Source organism: Erpetoichthys calabaricus, chromosome 8 (assembly GCF_900747795.2).
Source record: "Erpetoichthys calabaricus chromosome 8, fErpCal1.3, whole genome shotgun sequence".
In the NCBI taxonomy this organism is placed as follows: Eukaryota; Metazoa; Chordata; class Cladistia; order Polypteriformes; family Polypteridae; genus Erpetoichthys; species Erpetoichthys calabaricus.
The window spans coordinates 65,349,232-65,368,123 of NC_041401.2; the positions used below are offsets into that span (position 1 = coordinate 65,349,232).

Sequence of the window (18,892 nt, forward strand, 5' to 3'; positions counted from 1 at the left end):
ATTTTCCTGAAAGTTTCAGATTGTGCTTTGATTGCATCATTTCCCACCTTAACTTACATTTCTTAACAGTGCTACTAACAGTTGAAGTTCCAAACTGGAAAAATTAAGATATTTTTAAATATTTCATAATGCCTTTTAACAGTAAGTTGTCTTTATAATGAAGGATATGTCATATTAAAATGTTACCAGAACGAACTGGGTTAACTTCTTTTCAATTCTAAATTCAATGCAACATTCATCTTGACCAATGGTGTAGAATGTTTTGCAGATTGATCTGCATTATGGGCTGGCTTCCCTTGAAGAGACTATAACAAGTTGCCTCTTAGTCACTTATGTTTTCAAAATACCATTATCACCTTTATTGGTTGTATAGAATGGAATTATGCTAATGAAGAATCCTTTATCATGTCTTTTTTGAATAAGTGGGATTATTTTTTATTTACTGTTTGAGCATTCTTACAGCTTCCACTACAACTGGCAATGAGAATTACATTGAGGAAGATGATGGTGACATTAAAGTGTCGAGTTTTATCCCAGACCTGAGAGAGTTGTTGCCGAGTGTCAAGGTCTGGTCTGACTGGATGTTGGGTCACCCAGGCCAGTGGAATCCACCACCTTGCAGTCTTGTTTTACCACATGGGTAAGCCATGATCTTAAGCTATGCTTTTTTCCTTTTTTACTGAATATGTCACTTTTTTACTGTTCTAAAGAGCACTGAATAAAAATGCTTATTTTTAGGACAAGATGCTATAAGAGGAACACATATAAAAACATGTACACAATTTCTTTTGGCCCAAGAACATTTAGCATCATCACATTCAAACTAGTTATAGCATGAGGTACCTACTCAGTGAAACACCAAGTCTTAGTCTGTCTTTATTAACTGCAACTTGACTGTCTTTAATAAAGCAGAAAAATTAATTCTCAGAAATTGTTACTCAAAGCTGAATTATATTCTATATTAAAAGTTCTGCAACCACTTAATGGTTTTCTAATTGTGGACTGAATGAATATCAGGGTTTTTGTGAAGTCCTCCTTTGAAATTTTACCCATTCACTTTGAAATTAATTCCCTGTTAATTTAATTGAAAGTAGAGTCAAAATGCTGAGGCAATAATCTGTTCATTTTTGCATCCATGCACGCTTTGAGATGGTTCAAAAGCATCAAGTATACTTAGTAATTCATAAAAAATAGACACTCTGCGCAATCTGTAAAAGTATGTTGATCTCTTAAGTAATACAGGTAAGTAATATACAACATTGTATATGCTACCAGTTACTTGATAACCTTTCTAGCATTGACTGGTGTGCCACAGACATGGCATAAAAAAACGTAAGTTGTTTTAAGTTGCACTACTTTTACCAATATGTGACATCTGGGAACTCAAGTAACATGAACGCACATAAACAAAACTTATGTCATTGTAATGCACATTGCAATTGCATTTCCTGTAATAGATGCTAACTCTTTTAATAAACCAGTTTGCCTAAAAGTAGCACATAGTGATATGCAAAGATCTTATAGTGAGCACTGGCTCAAAAGTGGAGAATGAGAACTCTCTAGGGAACAGTTTTTTTACATTAGAATAAAGCTTCAAGGACACAAATCTTTGCATCCATGGTAAGAACAAACAGAACGCCACAGATTTGCACTATAAGAAACCAAACTCAGTTTCCACTAGTCAGACTTGTTAAAAGGGGCCTCATGCATACCAACACACAGCACTAAATACACTGCTTTGTGCAATAGGAAATAAAAGTTGACATCCATAACTGATAATTTGCACACAGAGGGCAGGCAAATCCTCAACATTTTTTACCAGATAAATTGCCTGTGCACATGCCACCCCCTACCAGCAATTACTGTGAGCAACTCATACTTACATATATTTCAGTGCTTTGTCAATCTTGCTCTGGTCTGATCATTAAAATATGTATTATATTGTAAGGCTTTTAAATGTAATTTCATCGCAAATGTTATAAATATAGTTTCATATCTTTTGATATCATTACATATTTTGCACATTGCTATTACAGATTTCATACTTCATTGCTGCATTTCAGTAACAATATTTGAGCCCCTGCTAACGTTGTTGATGATGTTATGTTATTACACACACATACTTGCTCAAACATGGTTAATCTAATTTGGGCTCTTGGCAGGACGAGCACTAAGGCCAGCAACACTCAGTGTAATATAGGAAACCACTCTGGACAGAGTGCCAGTCCCATGGAACTGAACTCATAAAAATACCCACACAGAGACCATTGGAATTACCAATTAACATATTTTGCAATGAAAATGTGAGGAGATTAGGAAACCCCACAGATACTCGAAGAAAATGTCTGAGTTTAGATGTCAAACCCTGCAGACTGAATCAGTGAGGCAGTTGCACTACCAACTTCAGTCTTTTTTTTGTTTTTTATTTTTGTTTTTTTTTTTATTATTGTTATTATTTCTATTCTTACTATTATTTATTCAGCAAAAACTTTTATCTAAGGAAGCTTAAAAAATTACTCATGCAATAGTTTATGTCTGAAATTGGACAATAGGACTTTTTAAGAGAAAGAAGGGGTATTTAACTATGATCACAATTTACTATGAGGCTTAACTCAGATTCAAGGTTACGGCCACTTTAAGTGGTTTGCAGATCAAAGAGTAGGACAGGGAAGAAGCATTGGATGGATTACAGTACTGATTTATTAGTGAAAAATGATGCTTTCATCCCAAATTGCAACAAATAATTCCAGAGACAGTGTGCCACCTCAGCCCATCATGGATGTACAGTGGAACCTCTAGATACGAGTTTAATTCGTTCCAGAACTGAGCTTGTATAGCGAATTTCTCGTAACTAGAACAAACTTCCCCATTGAAAATAATGGAAATCCAGTTAATCCGTTCTGCACCCCAAATATATTAGCATAAAAATCAATTTTCCTAATAAATAACACTGATAAATTATATATACTGTAGTCTACCTTTAATAAATAACACTGGTAAATAATATAACTGATTATTAAAAGAATCAAAACAGGTGTCCAAAGTGCAGTAGAGCATTCAATAAATCTTTAAATAAATAATCCTTAAAACAGTTGTGAAGTGGAGGTTTAAAATACACAAGAATAACAATCCTTTAACACGAGGTTAAAACGTCAACAAGAAGCAGTCTTTAAAAACAGATGACAATCCCCGGTGCTTCTTCTCTGTTAGCGTCTCACCTATTTCTCCCATGCGGGCTCTAAAACAGGCGAGACACTCTTAATGCAGCTGACCTTCTCTACACCGTCCTGCTTCAGCTGTTTGGCTCGCCTGTTCAGCTACACGCGAGCCTGCGCGAGCCTGCACTTGCCTCCCTCCCTCTCTCTCTCTTTTACTTTTTCTCCCCCTTAACCTGCTCACGCTTCTCTATATATGCGGGGAGGACATGGCAGCTGCAGCCCATCAGCCACAGGAACAATCATGGATGTGGGCAGTTTCCCACCTGTGCACTTAAGTGAGAAACGCAGACACCGCAGATCGCGGCTCGCAACTGCTACCACGCCCCCTCGCTAAGCCGCGAGCTATACCCACAGCCTGGCTCGTGGCTCGTTACGCGAACCAATGCTCGTATTTAGAGCTGAATTTTTCGGTCATACTTTCCTCGTATTTTGAATTTCTCGTATACAGAGGTGCTCGTATCTCGAGGTTCCACTGTATGAGCAAAATGTGTAAAGCAAAATGAAACTGCACATTCTGTACACTCCAACTCTCTAGTGGCACACAGTGACATAAAGCATTGTTTGGTGGGCAGATTATATCAGATTAAAGCATCACAGATAAATCTCTACCAGCTTGCACAGTATTCCCATTTTTTTAAGATAGCTTGGATGTTTGGGAAGCTCTGAGTCATATAATGAAAAAATATGGTTGTACTGCTATGTCATTTGTATTCAAAGGTATACATAGATTAAAAATCGGCAACATGCAGTTCAGAGCTACTTAATTATGTTGTACGAATGTCTTTGCAGAAGTTAGACAGGCTTTGTTTGTAATAGTTTTGTAATGGATGTGTTAGGTGAGTGTTCCATTCTGTGTGAATGTATCTAGCTGTCTGTTCAAGTATTTCTAGTTATTGCACAGGCATTCTGTTAATGTATACTGCATGTAAAATCATCTCATCCCTCATTGTTTCCATGAAGCACCCTTTTTTATAATTAATTTTATTGTAATCATTCATACAAATCAATCAATTTTTACAAATAATAGGATTGGAAAAAAAAAAACACGTCGACCCCCACCCCTGAGAGAGAGAAATTCTGTAAGTACTGTTAAGACTGCAGGCACAGAATTTTGTGGGTCTGAAATATACAGTAGCATATCATATGCATATAGAGAAATTTTCTGTTCTTTTCTTCTCTGATAATCCCATTTATCTGATCAGCATTTCGATAGTGGAACGCCAGTGGTTCAATGGCGATTGCAAATACAAGTGGTGACAAGGGGCATCCTTGTCTGGTACCACATTCTAATTTAAAGTAGTCTGAACAAATGTTAACACAAACTGAACAAATGTTAATACAAACTGAAGCTGGATTGGTATACAGTAGTTTGATCCATGCACAAATGTTCGGGCCAAACCCAAATTTCTCTAATGTAGTAAAAAGGTATTTCCATTCAGTGCTTTTTCAATGCTTTTTCTGCATCCAATGATAATAATATTTCTGGAGTGTTTGACTTTGTTGGCGAGTATATTACATTAAACAGGCGTCGAAGATTGGAGAATAAGTGTCGACCCTTGATAAATCCAGTTTGATCTTGTAATATTACCGAAGGCAGCACTTTCTCCATCCTTCTAGCTATGATTTTTGAGAGTATCTTAACATCACTATTCAGAAGTGAAATTGGTCTGTATGATGCACATTGTAATAAGTCCTTATTTTGTTTAGGGAAGACGGTGATTAATGCTTGGCGAAAAGTTTAAGGTAGAATTTGATTGTCTCTAGCTTCTGTAAATGTTGCTAATAGGAGGGGAGCTAGCTGAGCGGAGAATTTCTTATAAAATTCTGCAGGGTAGCCATCAGGGCCTGCTGCTTTCCCGCCATGAAAGCACCCTTTTATAGTATTACTCACAAATGTATTTTTTTTTTTAGTCTTCAAAAGGTAATCCAGTGTGGGACAAAGCAGTATAAGCTGCAGGTCAGAAACCAGCCATCAGGTGGGGAGTCAGCCTATTTCTGGACACATGCACTCATTATTCAAGGGGAATGGTTTAAAGTCACCAGTCAAATTAACTGGCACTAGTTAGCTTTTTTTTTTTAATGTAGCCTAAAACTCCTACCATAATGGGTCTGTCTTTACCATACAGTTAATGAAACAGAAAGAAGGAGAAAAAGACTATAATGTACTCGCATTTGTCATTTCTTTACATACAAGAGTTTTAACACTAGAATTACCAAAGCCTACGAAAAACTCATAAATCCGGCACACCTTAAAAAACTAACAGTGTCAGATCCCTGGGGGGGCTGTAGTATGTATCATGATCGTGACTGAGAGAATAAAAGTGGGGAAAAAAATGGTAACTTTTACAAGTACTATAAATGTACACCGGCTGTTACAGATGCAAACCAAATGTATGTGTTTGTTGTATAATATTAACAATAAGAGCAGCTGACTACGCAAAACGGTAAATATACAAGGCAGTCAGGATCGAACCGGGGGACTCTTGATTACAAGTCAGCAATTCTTACCGCTGCACCACAGAAACTGTTGTATCATTCTTGAACCTTTTGTGAAAGTGTTTATTTGATCTTTGGACTTCAGGCTTCACACATTATGTAGTTTATGCCTACATTTTGTCATTTATTACTGAAATATGAAAAATGTTTCTGTTTTAATGATGTGTTTACACAGATTATTGTAGAAACGTAACACACATGAAATGCATGTATTTCAAATAACGATGTTATTTCCACTCTAAAACTCCAGCACTTCACTCCCAGATAATCAAGGCTGGAACTGGAAGAACTTTGTGCACGTTCTGCAGCAGTGGGGGGATGGAATAGTAAGCTGCTTGTCTTGATCGGCACATTTACAAGACAAAAGATGCTGATGGAGAGGTGCGAAGGGATTTAAGTTGGGCAGGATTTACAAGTTTTTTCGTAGGCTTTGGTAATTCTAATGTTAATTTACAAGGCATTATTTAGATCAAAATAAATTAAACGGTTTGCATTCTGCTTCATTTTACCACTAACCTGGCACATGTGAGAGTTTTGGCAGTAGTGTGAAGAAGAAAAAATTAACTTCACTGTACTCTGATTCAGTCAGCTGCTTGTTGATTCGATAGCACATCCTGCTGTGATGAAATTGCACTCGCTAATAGCAATTGTTGTGGTGATACTTCATTCTGCACTTCAATTTTAATTTGTTTCCATAAGTGCCCAATAAAAAGATTTCCCTGTTCTTGATTTTTCACTATGGATGATAAACTTTTACAATAAAATTAAATTATCATTAGTGCAACAGTAGGTATTGACTGCATTGCTAATGGCTAAATAAACTCAAAAGTATAAGCATCTCTTAAATGGGCTTAAATGATGTCATTTTATCATGTATTTGCCTCAGATTCAATCATTTTAGAGAAATCTGAAATGTTATAAAACAATAAGAGCCTTCCAATGCAGCTCTGTTTCTAGGTGTTTTCTGCAGTGTCATGCTTGTAGCACATATTTTCCCATGAGAGTCTTGCAGAAGGATTCAACAAGGAATAATTCTTCTAAAACCATTTTGAGAAATGGCCTTCATGAGTTGACCAATTGGCATACATCTTGCAGTATAAAGAATTTGTAGCCAGCATGTCAACATTAAGCATGTAGCTGGGATTCTCAGTTGTCTATTAGGTTGTATCTGTCTCATGAATCATTTTTTTTAATTTTCCAGATGCAGGGTGGATTTCAGATACCATAGCGCCACCGAAGCGGTCGTAGCAAATGCGTACCTTTTGTGAAAGTGTTTATTTCATCTTTGGACTTCAGGCTTCACACATTATATAGTTTATACCAACATTTTGTCATTTACTACTAAAATATGAAAAACGTTTCTGTTTTAACAATTTGTTTACACAGATTATTGTAGAAACGGAACACACATGAAATGCATGTGTTCCAAATAACGATCTATTCCACTCTTAAACTCCAGCACTTCACTCCCAGATAATCAATCAAGGCATGAGCTGGGAGAAGTTTGTGCTCATTCTGAGTCGGTGGGGGGATGGAATAGCAGGCTGCTTGCTGCTTGTCTTAATCGGCACATTTACAGGACAAAAGACGCTGAGGGAGAGGTGAGAACGGATTTAAGGTGGGCCAGATCTACGAGTTTTTTCATAGGCTGTGGTAATTCTAGTGTTAAGAGGGGAAAAAAAAGTGAATGGTGCAAAAATGACCTGTTTTAACACAATAACTAAAGCTAGATTGTTCGCACACTCTTCAGAAGGTCAGTTTATCTTAAATACATTTCCACAGCTTTTTAAAGTGATTCAGGAATAAAAAAGAAGTTAGTTCTAATCCGTAAAATTACTTCTTATATGAGGTCTGTAAACATCCACAATATGTTAATATTTGTGGTCTAAATAATTAGCAACCAGTCTCTTTTGTCATTTTTAACATTTTGTACTTTATAAAGTAACCCTGTCAGCCTACTGTATATACAGTAAACATTCAGTATCAGCATAAGTGCTGAGTAACTACATCACATACAGCTAATCTACGCCATCCTTGCTTGGTGAAGTGGATAAACTGCTGAGTGTTACACATTACCTCTGCATGGCAGTTAATTGAAATATAACCATTGTGCCTAAAAACTATTTTTGGTTGCCACTAAGTGGCTGTGAGGGACTTTTTAGAGCTTTTTTCTAATTTAGGAAGATTTGTTTTTTTTTTTTTTTGTTTTTTTTTTCCTTTCACCTGCACAGGAACAATTGTGGCTAAAAAGTCTTAAGTTCAAACTTCATAACATGTGCAGGAAAAACAAAGACACAAGAGCAAGAAGTCGATAGGTGAAAGGTATTACTAGAGGTTAGGGCTCTAGCAGGTTTTAAATAACTGCATTTGTTCCCTTAAACTGATATTTAATTTCTTAAATTAAGTCATTTAACTAATTTACATTTAAATTAAAAGTGTGTTGAGCAATTCTGTAATCAATATTTTGATGTGGGATATTTTGGGAGCTGGCTGGGCTGAGAAAAAGAGAAATGCTTCATGAGAGCCTACATTTTCAAGAGATTCCAGCATGTGATCCCTCAAGATAGTATGGGAAGAGACTCTAGACCAGAGAGGTAGAGAAAGATGGGATCATAGTTGGGCAAAGGCACAAGATAAAAGGTGCTCACTATCCAGGTGCACCAACCCCTGAACTGGAACTGCCCAACTGTTTTCTGGACCTTGCGGAGCTGGACAGTGACAGATAAACTTGAGGTGGTAGGCAAGTATGGGAGGTCTCATTGGATCACCTCAACCACTCCCCAGTCAGAGCAAGATAGTGATAGTGGGTGACTCAATTATTAGAGGAACTAGCAAAATACCTGCGCTTCGCAGCGGAGAAGTAGTGTGTTAAAGAGGTTATGTAAACATATATATACATATATACATATATATACATATCTACATATACACATATCTGCATATACATATATATACATACATATACACATCCACATATACATATATAGATACATATGTACATATATATACATATAAATATATACATATCTACATATATATACACATATATATACATATGCACATATATATATATATATATATATATATATATATATATATATATATAAATAAATATAGACATACATATATAGTTACATACATACTGTAGCAGATAAGGTCTTTGTCCACCTCTTGAACCCTCAGGTACCTCTCCAACCATGGTGTAAAAGCACAAGACTCTTTTATTTTTCTCTTGTACAGTGCACAAAGCACCCTCCACTCCACACTCATATAAATCACAAACCAATACTCAATACACTCTCCTCCTCTCCCAGACACTTCGCCCTCCTACCTCCCAGCTCAGCTCAATGTACTGGGCTTCCCAGAGTCCTTTTATACACCCTGACCCGGAGGTGTTCCTGTCCAACAGTCCACAGTTCCTTATTCCTTCCGGGTCAGGGTAAACAGTCCTTTTCTTCAACCCGGGAGCACGTCGTTTCTTCCTGTCATGTGACGATGACGTACTCCCGGGTTATAGGGCACATACGAGCCTCCGAATCCCCCTATAGCGACTCCTGGTGGCCCCCAAGGTATTAGGCAGGGCTGCGTATAAAAACTACATAGTCCATGAGGCCCTGCTGGAACTCGGGGGACGTTCACGCTGTTGGGAGAGCTCCTCCTGGCGGCCTGGGGGTGAGAGCCGGAATAGAAAGCCGGCAATCCACCACAATACATTCACATATATATATATATATATATATATATATATATATATATATATATATATATATACTTATATATATATATATATATATATATATATATATACTTATATATATTCACAGCATTCGTAGTCTGAATCACAATCTGATTGTATGGGTGGTTACCTACCAGGTAACGCTTATGGTTGGCCAGCAAGTCAGCTAACATCAGCCACGGTGCCTTCAGTTGTGAGAAGCAGATCATAGAATGGTTGAAAATAGTTTACTGTCAAATAACGCAAAGAGTACGCGACATGTGTTTCGCCCTAATTCTTGGCTCATCAGGCGTACACACTCACTGCACTCCCTTACGGGAATCAAACCTCGGACGTCAGCGCTAGAGGTGCTTCGCAGCGGTGAAGTATTGCTTTTAAATTTTAATTAAGAAGAAAAGAAAACCTTTTTAAATTGAGGGGAAATATACCAATAACAATTTGGTAAGGATCTGTTTTTTTGTGAAGCTGCCTTTACACAGCCTGTCCGCTGTTTTATAAACGAACGCCATATAAGGCCGTTCTTTCTCAGTTCACGTGAGTACGTGGGAGGCGTGATGACGCGATACGCAACCCCGCCTCCCACGGCCAGCGAGCTGCAGTCCATTACAGTATATGGACAAAAAAGAGGTTCCAGTTATGACCGTTACGCTTTGAATTTCGAAATGAAACCTGCCTAACTTTTGTAAGTAAGCTGTAAGGAATGAGCCTGCCAAATTTCAGCCTTCCACCTACACGGGAAGTTGGAGAATTAGTGAGTGAGTGAGTGAGGGCTTTGCCTTTTATTAGTATAGATTGAGACTAAGGCTTGATCCAGGCCCACAGGTGGAAAACCTCCCTGAAAGCATTGATCGGTTCTTGGTCAGGAATGACATATGTAAGGGCCACAATTTAGATCACTTTGCTGAGATCAGTTTTCTTTTTTGTTAGTCAGTATCGCTAAATGCAACCCATGGTGATTTAGTGTTGTCTAACAATAAAATGTAAATACTTTTTATATGCACTGTATAAATAATCTGGATAGGAATATAAACAACTAGCTGGTTGAGTTTGCAGATGATACCAATCTAGATGAAATGACATATAACCTAGAACCAACCAAATCATTACAAGAAACTTGAAAAGAGAACAAGATTAGGAGAATTGTAGCAAATGAAGCTTAATTTACGTAAACATTCGGTGTTACATTTAGGAATACACAATGGATGGTGTGAAACTTGATAGTACACATTATGTGAAGGTCCTAGGTCTCTCATAGTAGACAGAAGCCATTATAATGGCTAACAGAATGTTAGGTTACAGTATATAGCACAAGTATAAGTCAAAGGATGTTATGTTTAAGCTATATAACACACTAGTGAGGCCTTATCTGGAATATTGTGTGCATGTTTGGTCTCCAGGATACAAAAAAAGATATAGCTAAAACGTCTAGAGAAGAGATACTAGATGAGTGATTCACGGACTGCAAGTTATGTTATGAGGAAAGAAGGAAGGAGTTGAATCTTTTCAGTTTAAGCAAACAGAGATTAAGAGGCGATGTGATTGAATTTTAAATTATTTAAGGGATTAGTATAGTGGATCCTGTTAATTTAAAATGGCGTCTTCCAAGTACACAAGCACACAAAGGGAAATCCTTTAAGGATACATTTTGACAAAGTTTTCTTCATACATGAAACCATAAGCAAACGAAATAAATTGGCAAGTAGTGTGGTGTAAAGTAGGACTTTACTGATGTTCAAAAATTAAATGTTATTTTGGAGAAACTGGGTGGATAGAGTTTGTGAGTTTTTTTGGGCTAAATTGGCTGTTTTCATCAAAATTGTTCTAATGGATAAAATATGTGGACAAAATGGAAAAATTATTTTCATCGACTTTAAAATTGTAATTTTTTTCCAAGGATGTATACTTTTGCAAGGCACAATATGCACAGTATAATTAAATATGCACTCACCGGCTACTTTATTAGGTATACCTGTTCAACTGCTTGTTAAGGCAAATATCTAATCAGCCAATCACATGGCAGCAATTCAGTGCTTTTAGGAATGTCGACATTGTCAAGGCGACCAGCTGAAGTTCAAACCAAGCATCAGAATTGGAAAGAAAGGTGATTTGAGTGACTTTAAACTTGGCATGGTTGTTGGTGCCAGATGGGCTGTCTAAATATTTCAGAAACTTATGATCTACTGGGATTTTCATGCACAACAATCTCCAGGGCTTACAGAGAATCATCCGAAAAAGGGAAAACATCTAGTGAGTGAGAGTTATCTGGGCGAAAATGCCTTGTTGATGCCAAATGTCAAGAGGAGAATGGTGAGAGTGGTTTGAGATAATAGAAAGGCAACAGTAACTCAAATAACCAGTCATTACAACCGAGGTATGCAGAAGAGCATCTCTGAATGCACAACACTTCAAACCATGAAGCAGATGGGCTACAGCAGCAGGAGACCATACTGGGTGCCACTTCTGTCAGCAAAGAACAGGCAACTAAGGCTGCAATTTACACAGGTTCAACAAAATTGAACAATAGAAGACAGGAAAAGCATTTCCTGGTCTAATGAGTCTTGATTTCTGCTGCAGAATTCAACACCATAAAAGGATGGATCCATCCTGCCTTTGTATCAGTGATTCAGGCTCATGGTGATGCAATGGTGTGGGTATATTTTCTTGGCACACTTAGTGCCCCATAGTACCTATTAAGCATCATTTAAATGACACCGCCTATCTGAGTGTTGTTGCTGACCATGTACAACCCTTTTTGACAGCAGTGTACCCATATGATAATGAGTTCACTGTACTCAAATGGCCTCCACAGTCACCAGATCTCAATCCAATACAGCACCTTTGGGATATGGTGGAATGGGAGATTCGCATCATCAATGTGCAGCCGACAAATCTACAGCAAATGCGTGATGCTATCGTGTCATATGGACCAAAATCCCTGAGGAGTGTTTCCAGCACCTTGTTGAATCTATTCCACAAAGAATTATGGCAGTTCTGATGGCAAAAGGGCACCCAACCTAGAACTAGCAAGGTGTACCTAAGAAAGTAGCCGGCGAGTGTATTTCTGAAATGATTGTCAAAATCTTAAATCTGGATTTCTTTTAATCAAACTTGTGTTAAACTCTGCTGGATTCAAGGTAAATTCTGTTCTATGAGCGTCATATATTAAAGGCATTCCACAATAGTGCTTTTACTTGAATCTGTATGCTTATGCTTATATTGGTTTTTACCCATTCAAAAAAATTCCAGTTCAGAGATTTTCTTTACTTTCAGAAACAGTGTACATAGTAATAAAATAAGAATTGTCTAAAAAAGCATCATTCTCTGGTAGAGTAACTATTATGGGTTCTTTTAAGTTAGTACTTCGCTGTGACCAAGGTAATTAATTTATTCTAATTTGAACTTTAACATTTATCAATTGTGGTTATAGTACACCCAACACCTTGGAAAAAAAACAAATCTATAAATAGAAAGATATAGTTATAGCTTGTGTACTTTCACAAAAATCTTTCAATCTGTTTTAGACCCTTTCACTTTCAATGAAGTGTGTGCCATAAGATATTCTAAGTTGCCAAACACATAAAAGTTGTTTAGATGCACTTTTACCCATCAAAGACCAGGTGGAACAATATCTGAACAGTTAAAGGCCACAATTAATTAGACCTTAACTGAATGCTTAGGTTACAGCAAAGACATTTTTTAATACTTTGAATATCAACAGAAACAAGGGGAAAGTACCATTGGAATACTGAAGTCAGGCAGGCAGGTATATAATGTGTCAGTATTGCAAGGTACTATAGATTAAGATGTTCCATTACAAGCAAATTTTCAGCACCCCAGCAGGACAAATAACCTTCCAAGATGTGGTTGCTTCAAGTGACCCCACTAGAGCAGCATTGTTGCATTATACCTGAGAGTTTGTTTAGATTTGCTAGTTGTACCGCTGCCTGATACAGTACCCACATCAGTAACAGGATAATGACTGATGGGCACCATACTGCTGTGCTTAGAACAAGAAAACCTGTCAAAGCCGCTCTGCTCACACCCATACCCAGAGTCATACGGAACTGGTTTGGGCCAGACTGACTTGTCATTAGTGACATTAGGTCATCTTTACAAATTAATTAAATTTCATCCTGTTCATCAAAAATGAGAGAGACACGCTGTGGAAGAGGAGAGGGAGAAAAGTATTATGATGCCTTTTTTGAGGAAACTGACCATTGAGTTGGAACCAGGCTAATGGTGTGGGCTGACATTTACCTTACAGGCCAAAAGTAGCTCCACTTCATTGAGGGCAGCCTGAATGTGGGTGCATTTAAGGATGAAACTGTGCAGCAAATAATTGTTCCCTTCATTGAGATAGTATGGCCTGACCTTGCAGCAGGACAATGCCAGGCTACAGATAGCTGCTGCAAAAACAGTTGTCCTGATAAATGTTGCTGTACAGGTGCTGCCTTGGCCTGGTGTATGTCCTGACCTTATTCCTACAGAACAACTTTGGGATGTCCTAGATAGTAACACTCAGAAACATGACCCTCTACCTGCCAAAAACCAAATACTTTGTCGGGCCCTTCTGGAGGAACGGGATAATATATATGTATCTGTGCTCCAAAAGTGTCAAGCAGGACTGGTATACTAGATATTGAAAAAGGACTGTTGTAAGTATTTATAGTTGTTTTGTTTTCCTGTTGGTTTTGTTGTTTCTTTTCTTGTTATTCTTATTTGTTAAATGTAATTTGGCAGTGAAAGTTGACAGTTCAGTCCAGCTACAAGAGTTTCATTTCTTTTTCCATCAATGTATATAAATCTAAATTAATGGTCTTTCTAAATGCATGAATGTATGTCACATGAGGGTGTTCTGACAAGCTGTACAAATTTACAGATACAGTGATCCCTCGCTATATCGCACTTCGCCTTTCGCGGCTTCACTCCATCGCGGATTTTATATGTAAGCATATTTAAATATATATCGCGGATTTTTTCGCTGCTTCGCGGGTTTCTGCGGACAATGGGTCTTTTAATATCTGGTACATGCTTCCTCAGTTGGTTTGCCCAGTTGATTTCATACAAGGGACGCTATTGGCAGATGGCTGAGAAGCTACCCAACTTACTTTCTCTCTCTCTCTCTCTCTCTCTCTTTTGCGCTGACGTAGGGGGGTGTGAGCAGGGGGGCTGTTCGCACACCTAGACGATAGGGACGTTGCTACCTTCTGTGTGCAGCTGCTTCCTGAAGGACATGCTGCACGGTGCTTCGCATACTTAAAAGCTCAAAGGGCACGTATTGATTTTTGACTTTGTTTTTCTCTGGCTCTCTCTCTCTCCCTGCTCCTGACGGAGGGGGTGTGAGCTGCCGCCTTCAACAGCTTTGTACCGGCGGTGCTTCGCATACTTAAAAGCCAAACAGCCCTATTGATTTTTTATTTGACTGCTTGCTTTGTTCTCTCTCTCTCTCCTGACGCGCACTCCTTTGAAGAGGAAGATATGTTTGCATTCTTTTAATTGTGAGATGGAACTGTCATCTCTGTCTTGTCATGGAGCACAGTTTAAACTTTTGAAAAAGAGACAAATGTTTGTTTGCAGTGTTTGAATAACGTTCCTGTCTCTCTACAACCTCCTGTGTTTCTGCGCAAATCTGTGACCCAAGCATGACAATATAAAAATAACCATATAAACATATGGTTTCTACTTCGCGGATTTTCTTATTTCGCGGGTGGCTCCGGAACGCAACCCCCGCGATGGAGGAGGGATTACTGTACTACATTACAGAAGGAGATGTTGTAAAGACGATGTGATGAAGATGGGTGAAATAAGTTTGTGAAGTATTGAGTGGATGGAACTGAACAAAGCACTACAACCTTGGGTTTAGGTTAATTTAGTACTATATCTTGTGTTTCTGATAGCTTAAGCATTTAAAAAAAGGAATTGGGATGTAAACTGCAATTTAAAAACATTACATATACATAGATATTAACCCTTATTAAATATGGTACAGAAAGAATAAAATAAATATTAAAGATTATGTACTCAACAATGATGAGAATAAGGTGATCGCAGGTCAGCTAGGTTTCCACAGATCTTCAAAACAGTCAGACACTCTGCTTTCTTGCTAAACTTTGGAATCCAGCACAAGTCAGTCTTTCATGTAGCCAATCCTATGATTTTTCTGACGTCCATATTGTTATTCTCCTTTGTTAAGACTCTCTTGTCTTGGCTGTTGTAGTTTTACTGACATCCTAGCGTTTTCATTTTTCTGTTGAGCTGTATTTTCATGTATGTTTGTTTTTTGTTTAGTACAAAATGTACATGCTAAAAAGAAAATAACCACAGTGTAGTAAAGAAACATTGATGAGTGTTCAGAGCATTAAAATTTATATTTTGGTAGCATTTTAGTGTGACTTTTTTTGATATTATTTTAGCAGAGGTGCCAGAAAGTGTAATTATGCCTACACTGTTTCATTGCTTATAAAGGTAAAAAGAAGAATTTTTGTTTCTTCTACATTCCCTTGTTCCTTTGTAAATTACTTCTACTATGAGGCTTTTTATGATGCCTCATCTGTCACAGGAACCTTAATACAGTTCTTAATACAGAGGAAGAGAGACCATGACATGTCTACTTTATCTGTTTAACTTAATTTCCAAAACTTTCCTTTCTCACAAAAATTGATGTTCTTAGAAATATTATCCTGTTAACATTGAGAATTAAATCAGTGCCTAAAATTTTATGGGGTTTGGAGTCTTTTCCTTATTTTCTTAACAAGATGAACTCAATATCATGGCTGCAACCAGAGTCTCTTAATTTCTTAGCCACAGACCCTTGGATAGCCACATAAGTATAGACACCTGGAATTTTTTTTTTTTTTTTTGGTCCTATGAATTTTTAGTTATTAAACTGATTCCAGACAGACCAAGTGCTTCACTCAAATATACCTTTCTTTTCTAGAGTTTAAATTTTTAGTTTACTGATCAGTAAAATTATTCTATAGCATACATATGCACTCTTGACCTTTACCTTTTGGATAAGAAGGAATTGGTGATAAACCTTGAAGCACTGTGAAGCAGACCTGAAACAGCAGAATATTGCGTCTTTGGGCTGAATCTGCACACTGTCTGGATTGCCAGACAGATGGGTCTGTGTTCCACAATGCTGTCATTCCCTGACCTCTAGCTAAACGCTCATTTCATGCCTAAACTATGCTGTTTGCCGGCTTGTGAGCTGAATGCAGCTGTGGCACTCCCCGTCTCTGATTGCTTTCAGCTGGTACTTGAACCCGGGGCCTGGGGTTTGGAGTGTAGCCCGGCCCTGAATCCCCAAGCGTCTTGTGCAGCTGTATGACCCTACTGTGACCCCAGGCAAGGATAGGAAAATACAGGACGTGCCAAGCCAGCAAGTCTCTTTTATTTTCCATCTGGCGCCCTGCCCGTGACCAGGCTTACATAATGGGAAACATATCAGGGCTCCAGAGAGCCAGTCTCTTACCAATCTCCTCCTGATTCCGCATGCATGCTATATATCTTACAGACCTTCGCTTGGGCACATTTATTACACTGTTGCTCGACAGAAAGCTGGAACTGGAATTATGTCTGTTAAGGACTACACACACACACACACACACAGGATCAGTTTAGTCTTTTTGCTGTGCTAGAAACATGAATGGCAATGCCTGAATGTATTTTTTTATTTTTCCAAAGTAATTAAGCACATTTTGTTGCATTATCTTTCTACTCTCTTAATAGCACAGACAAATATATTGAGTGAATGATATTGCTTATGAAGGGTCTAGGCGAAAAAAGGAGGTCCACTTTAGTAGAGACGGCAAACTGTCTTACATAGCACAAGTTTATTAATCCTCATGGGCCAATTTGTTCTAAGCTACAGTAGAGTGCAAAATCCTACAGAAAGGATAGACATTTTGACAAACACACTAAAGTAAAAGTTCAACAGTGCTGGTTTACTTGTCTCAGTTCCCAAAATAATAGAATCAGTAGGCAGGGTAGACTATTAAACACAGAAAAAGGTGCGTTAACGTTAGTGTTGATTTAGGTGCTGATAATTGAATCCTGTGCATTTTCGGGGTTGGGGGGTATTCCAGCTCCTTTCCCATATAGGATGTACATGTTAAGTTAAAAGGCAACTACAGAATAGCATTTAAGTGTTAATGTACACTTTAACATGCTGTCTTCAGTCCAATTCATTCTTGGTCCTTGCTTTATACCTGGTACTGTTGGCCTAGGTGTAGGTTCCCTTTAATGAAAAAATGGACGTAACAAAATTGATGGTTCGATACAAGTATTTGCAATGAAGATGTACTAAAACAAGATATTTCAATAAAGTTTTTTTAAAGGCAGGTCACTGCTGAATGCCAAGTGTGAAAGAATGAGTCTCAACACACGAAAAAGGTTTGGGGCAGCCACCCTTGGCTGCAAATGGGTATTCAAATGAACGTAGCAGTGCTCTCTTTGAATTTCAAGACTGAACTGATTTGGTTTTAGAAAAGATGGTGGCTTTATAAGCCAGAACCGAAAGTTATGTCGTCTGAGCGCTGCAACCAGAAGTGACGTCAGTCTGGGCGCTGGAACCAGAAGTGACATTGTTGATGTTGACTCAATGAGGTTTTCCTGTATTTGGCCTGCAGAGATAACAAAGGTAGGTTTAGTGCACCCCGCCACCCCCTGGCTTGGCAGGCAATTACCTCCACTTGGTCCACTCACTCCTAATCGCATGTGTGTGACACAGCAAAAAAAAAAAAACCCGCCCCCCAGCCCAGACCCTTCAGGTCGGGCATACCTGTCCGTGAGGTCGTGGCTCCGGGAAAGGGCATCGGTCTGCAGTACAGTCGACGATAAATGACTGAAATTCTGCCTTTTTTGCATTGGGGAGTCAATATGGGCGTTCTCTGGCTATTTCCCCGGGTTTCATCACAATGTCATGCGCAACCAGGGAGGTTCGTCCAGGTTTCTCATTTACTACCTCTGGGACAGACAGGATAACTGCTTCGCGCTCCTGTCATTTTAGGGGGGTCAGATTATCACCGAAGGTAAGGTTTTATTTATAAGCAAAGAGTGAGCAGGGCTGTCCGGAGGAGGGATCAGGGTGCCTTTCCTTCCGGGGTCCCCTTCCTTCCACGGTTTCAGCAAATTAACATGATAAATTCGCTCTCTGGGCTGATGATTCGGCTGTTTAACCAAGTAATCGACCAACGCCATCTTCTCATTAAGTTCATACGTGCTTTGTGGAGTGCGAGGTAGGAACCAATACCATGACTCGATCCCCTGGGCGGAACTCTTGAAGGGACGTACCACGGTTGTAACAATGGACCTGGGCTGCTTGTGCCTTGTCCATGTGTGATTTTAGTATAGGTCTAATTTTAGCAAATCTATAGCATAATTGCGTGATATATTAAAGTATATTTGTAGAGGGGAGTGCCTCCTCCTCCAAACCCTCCTT

General features: G+C 38.5%; 1 protein-coding gene across 1 annotated transcript in view; it reads left to right on the forward strand.

Moving 5' to 3' along the window:
• The window catches only part of smg6 (SMG6 nonsense mediated mRNA decay factor), a 539,535-nt gene that overhangs the window by 346,987 nt on the left and 173,656 nt on the right, over positions 1-18,892 (forward strand). The window contains exon 12 of the mRNA XM_028806651.2: positions 463-640. Coding sequence (XP_028662484.1) covers positions 463-640 — 178 coding nt within the window. The remainder of the gene's footprint in view (positions 1-462; positions 641-18,892) is intronic.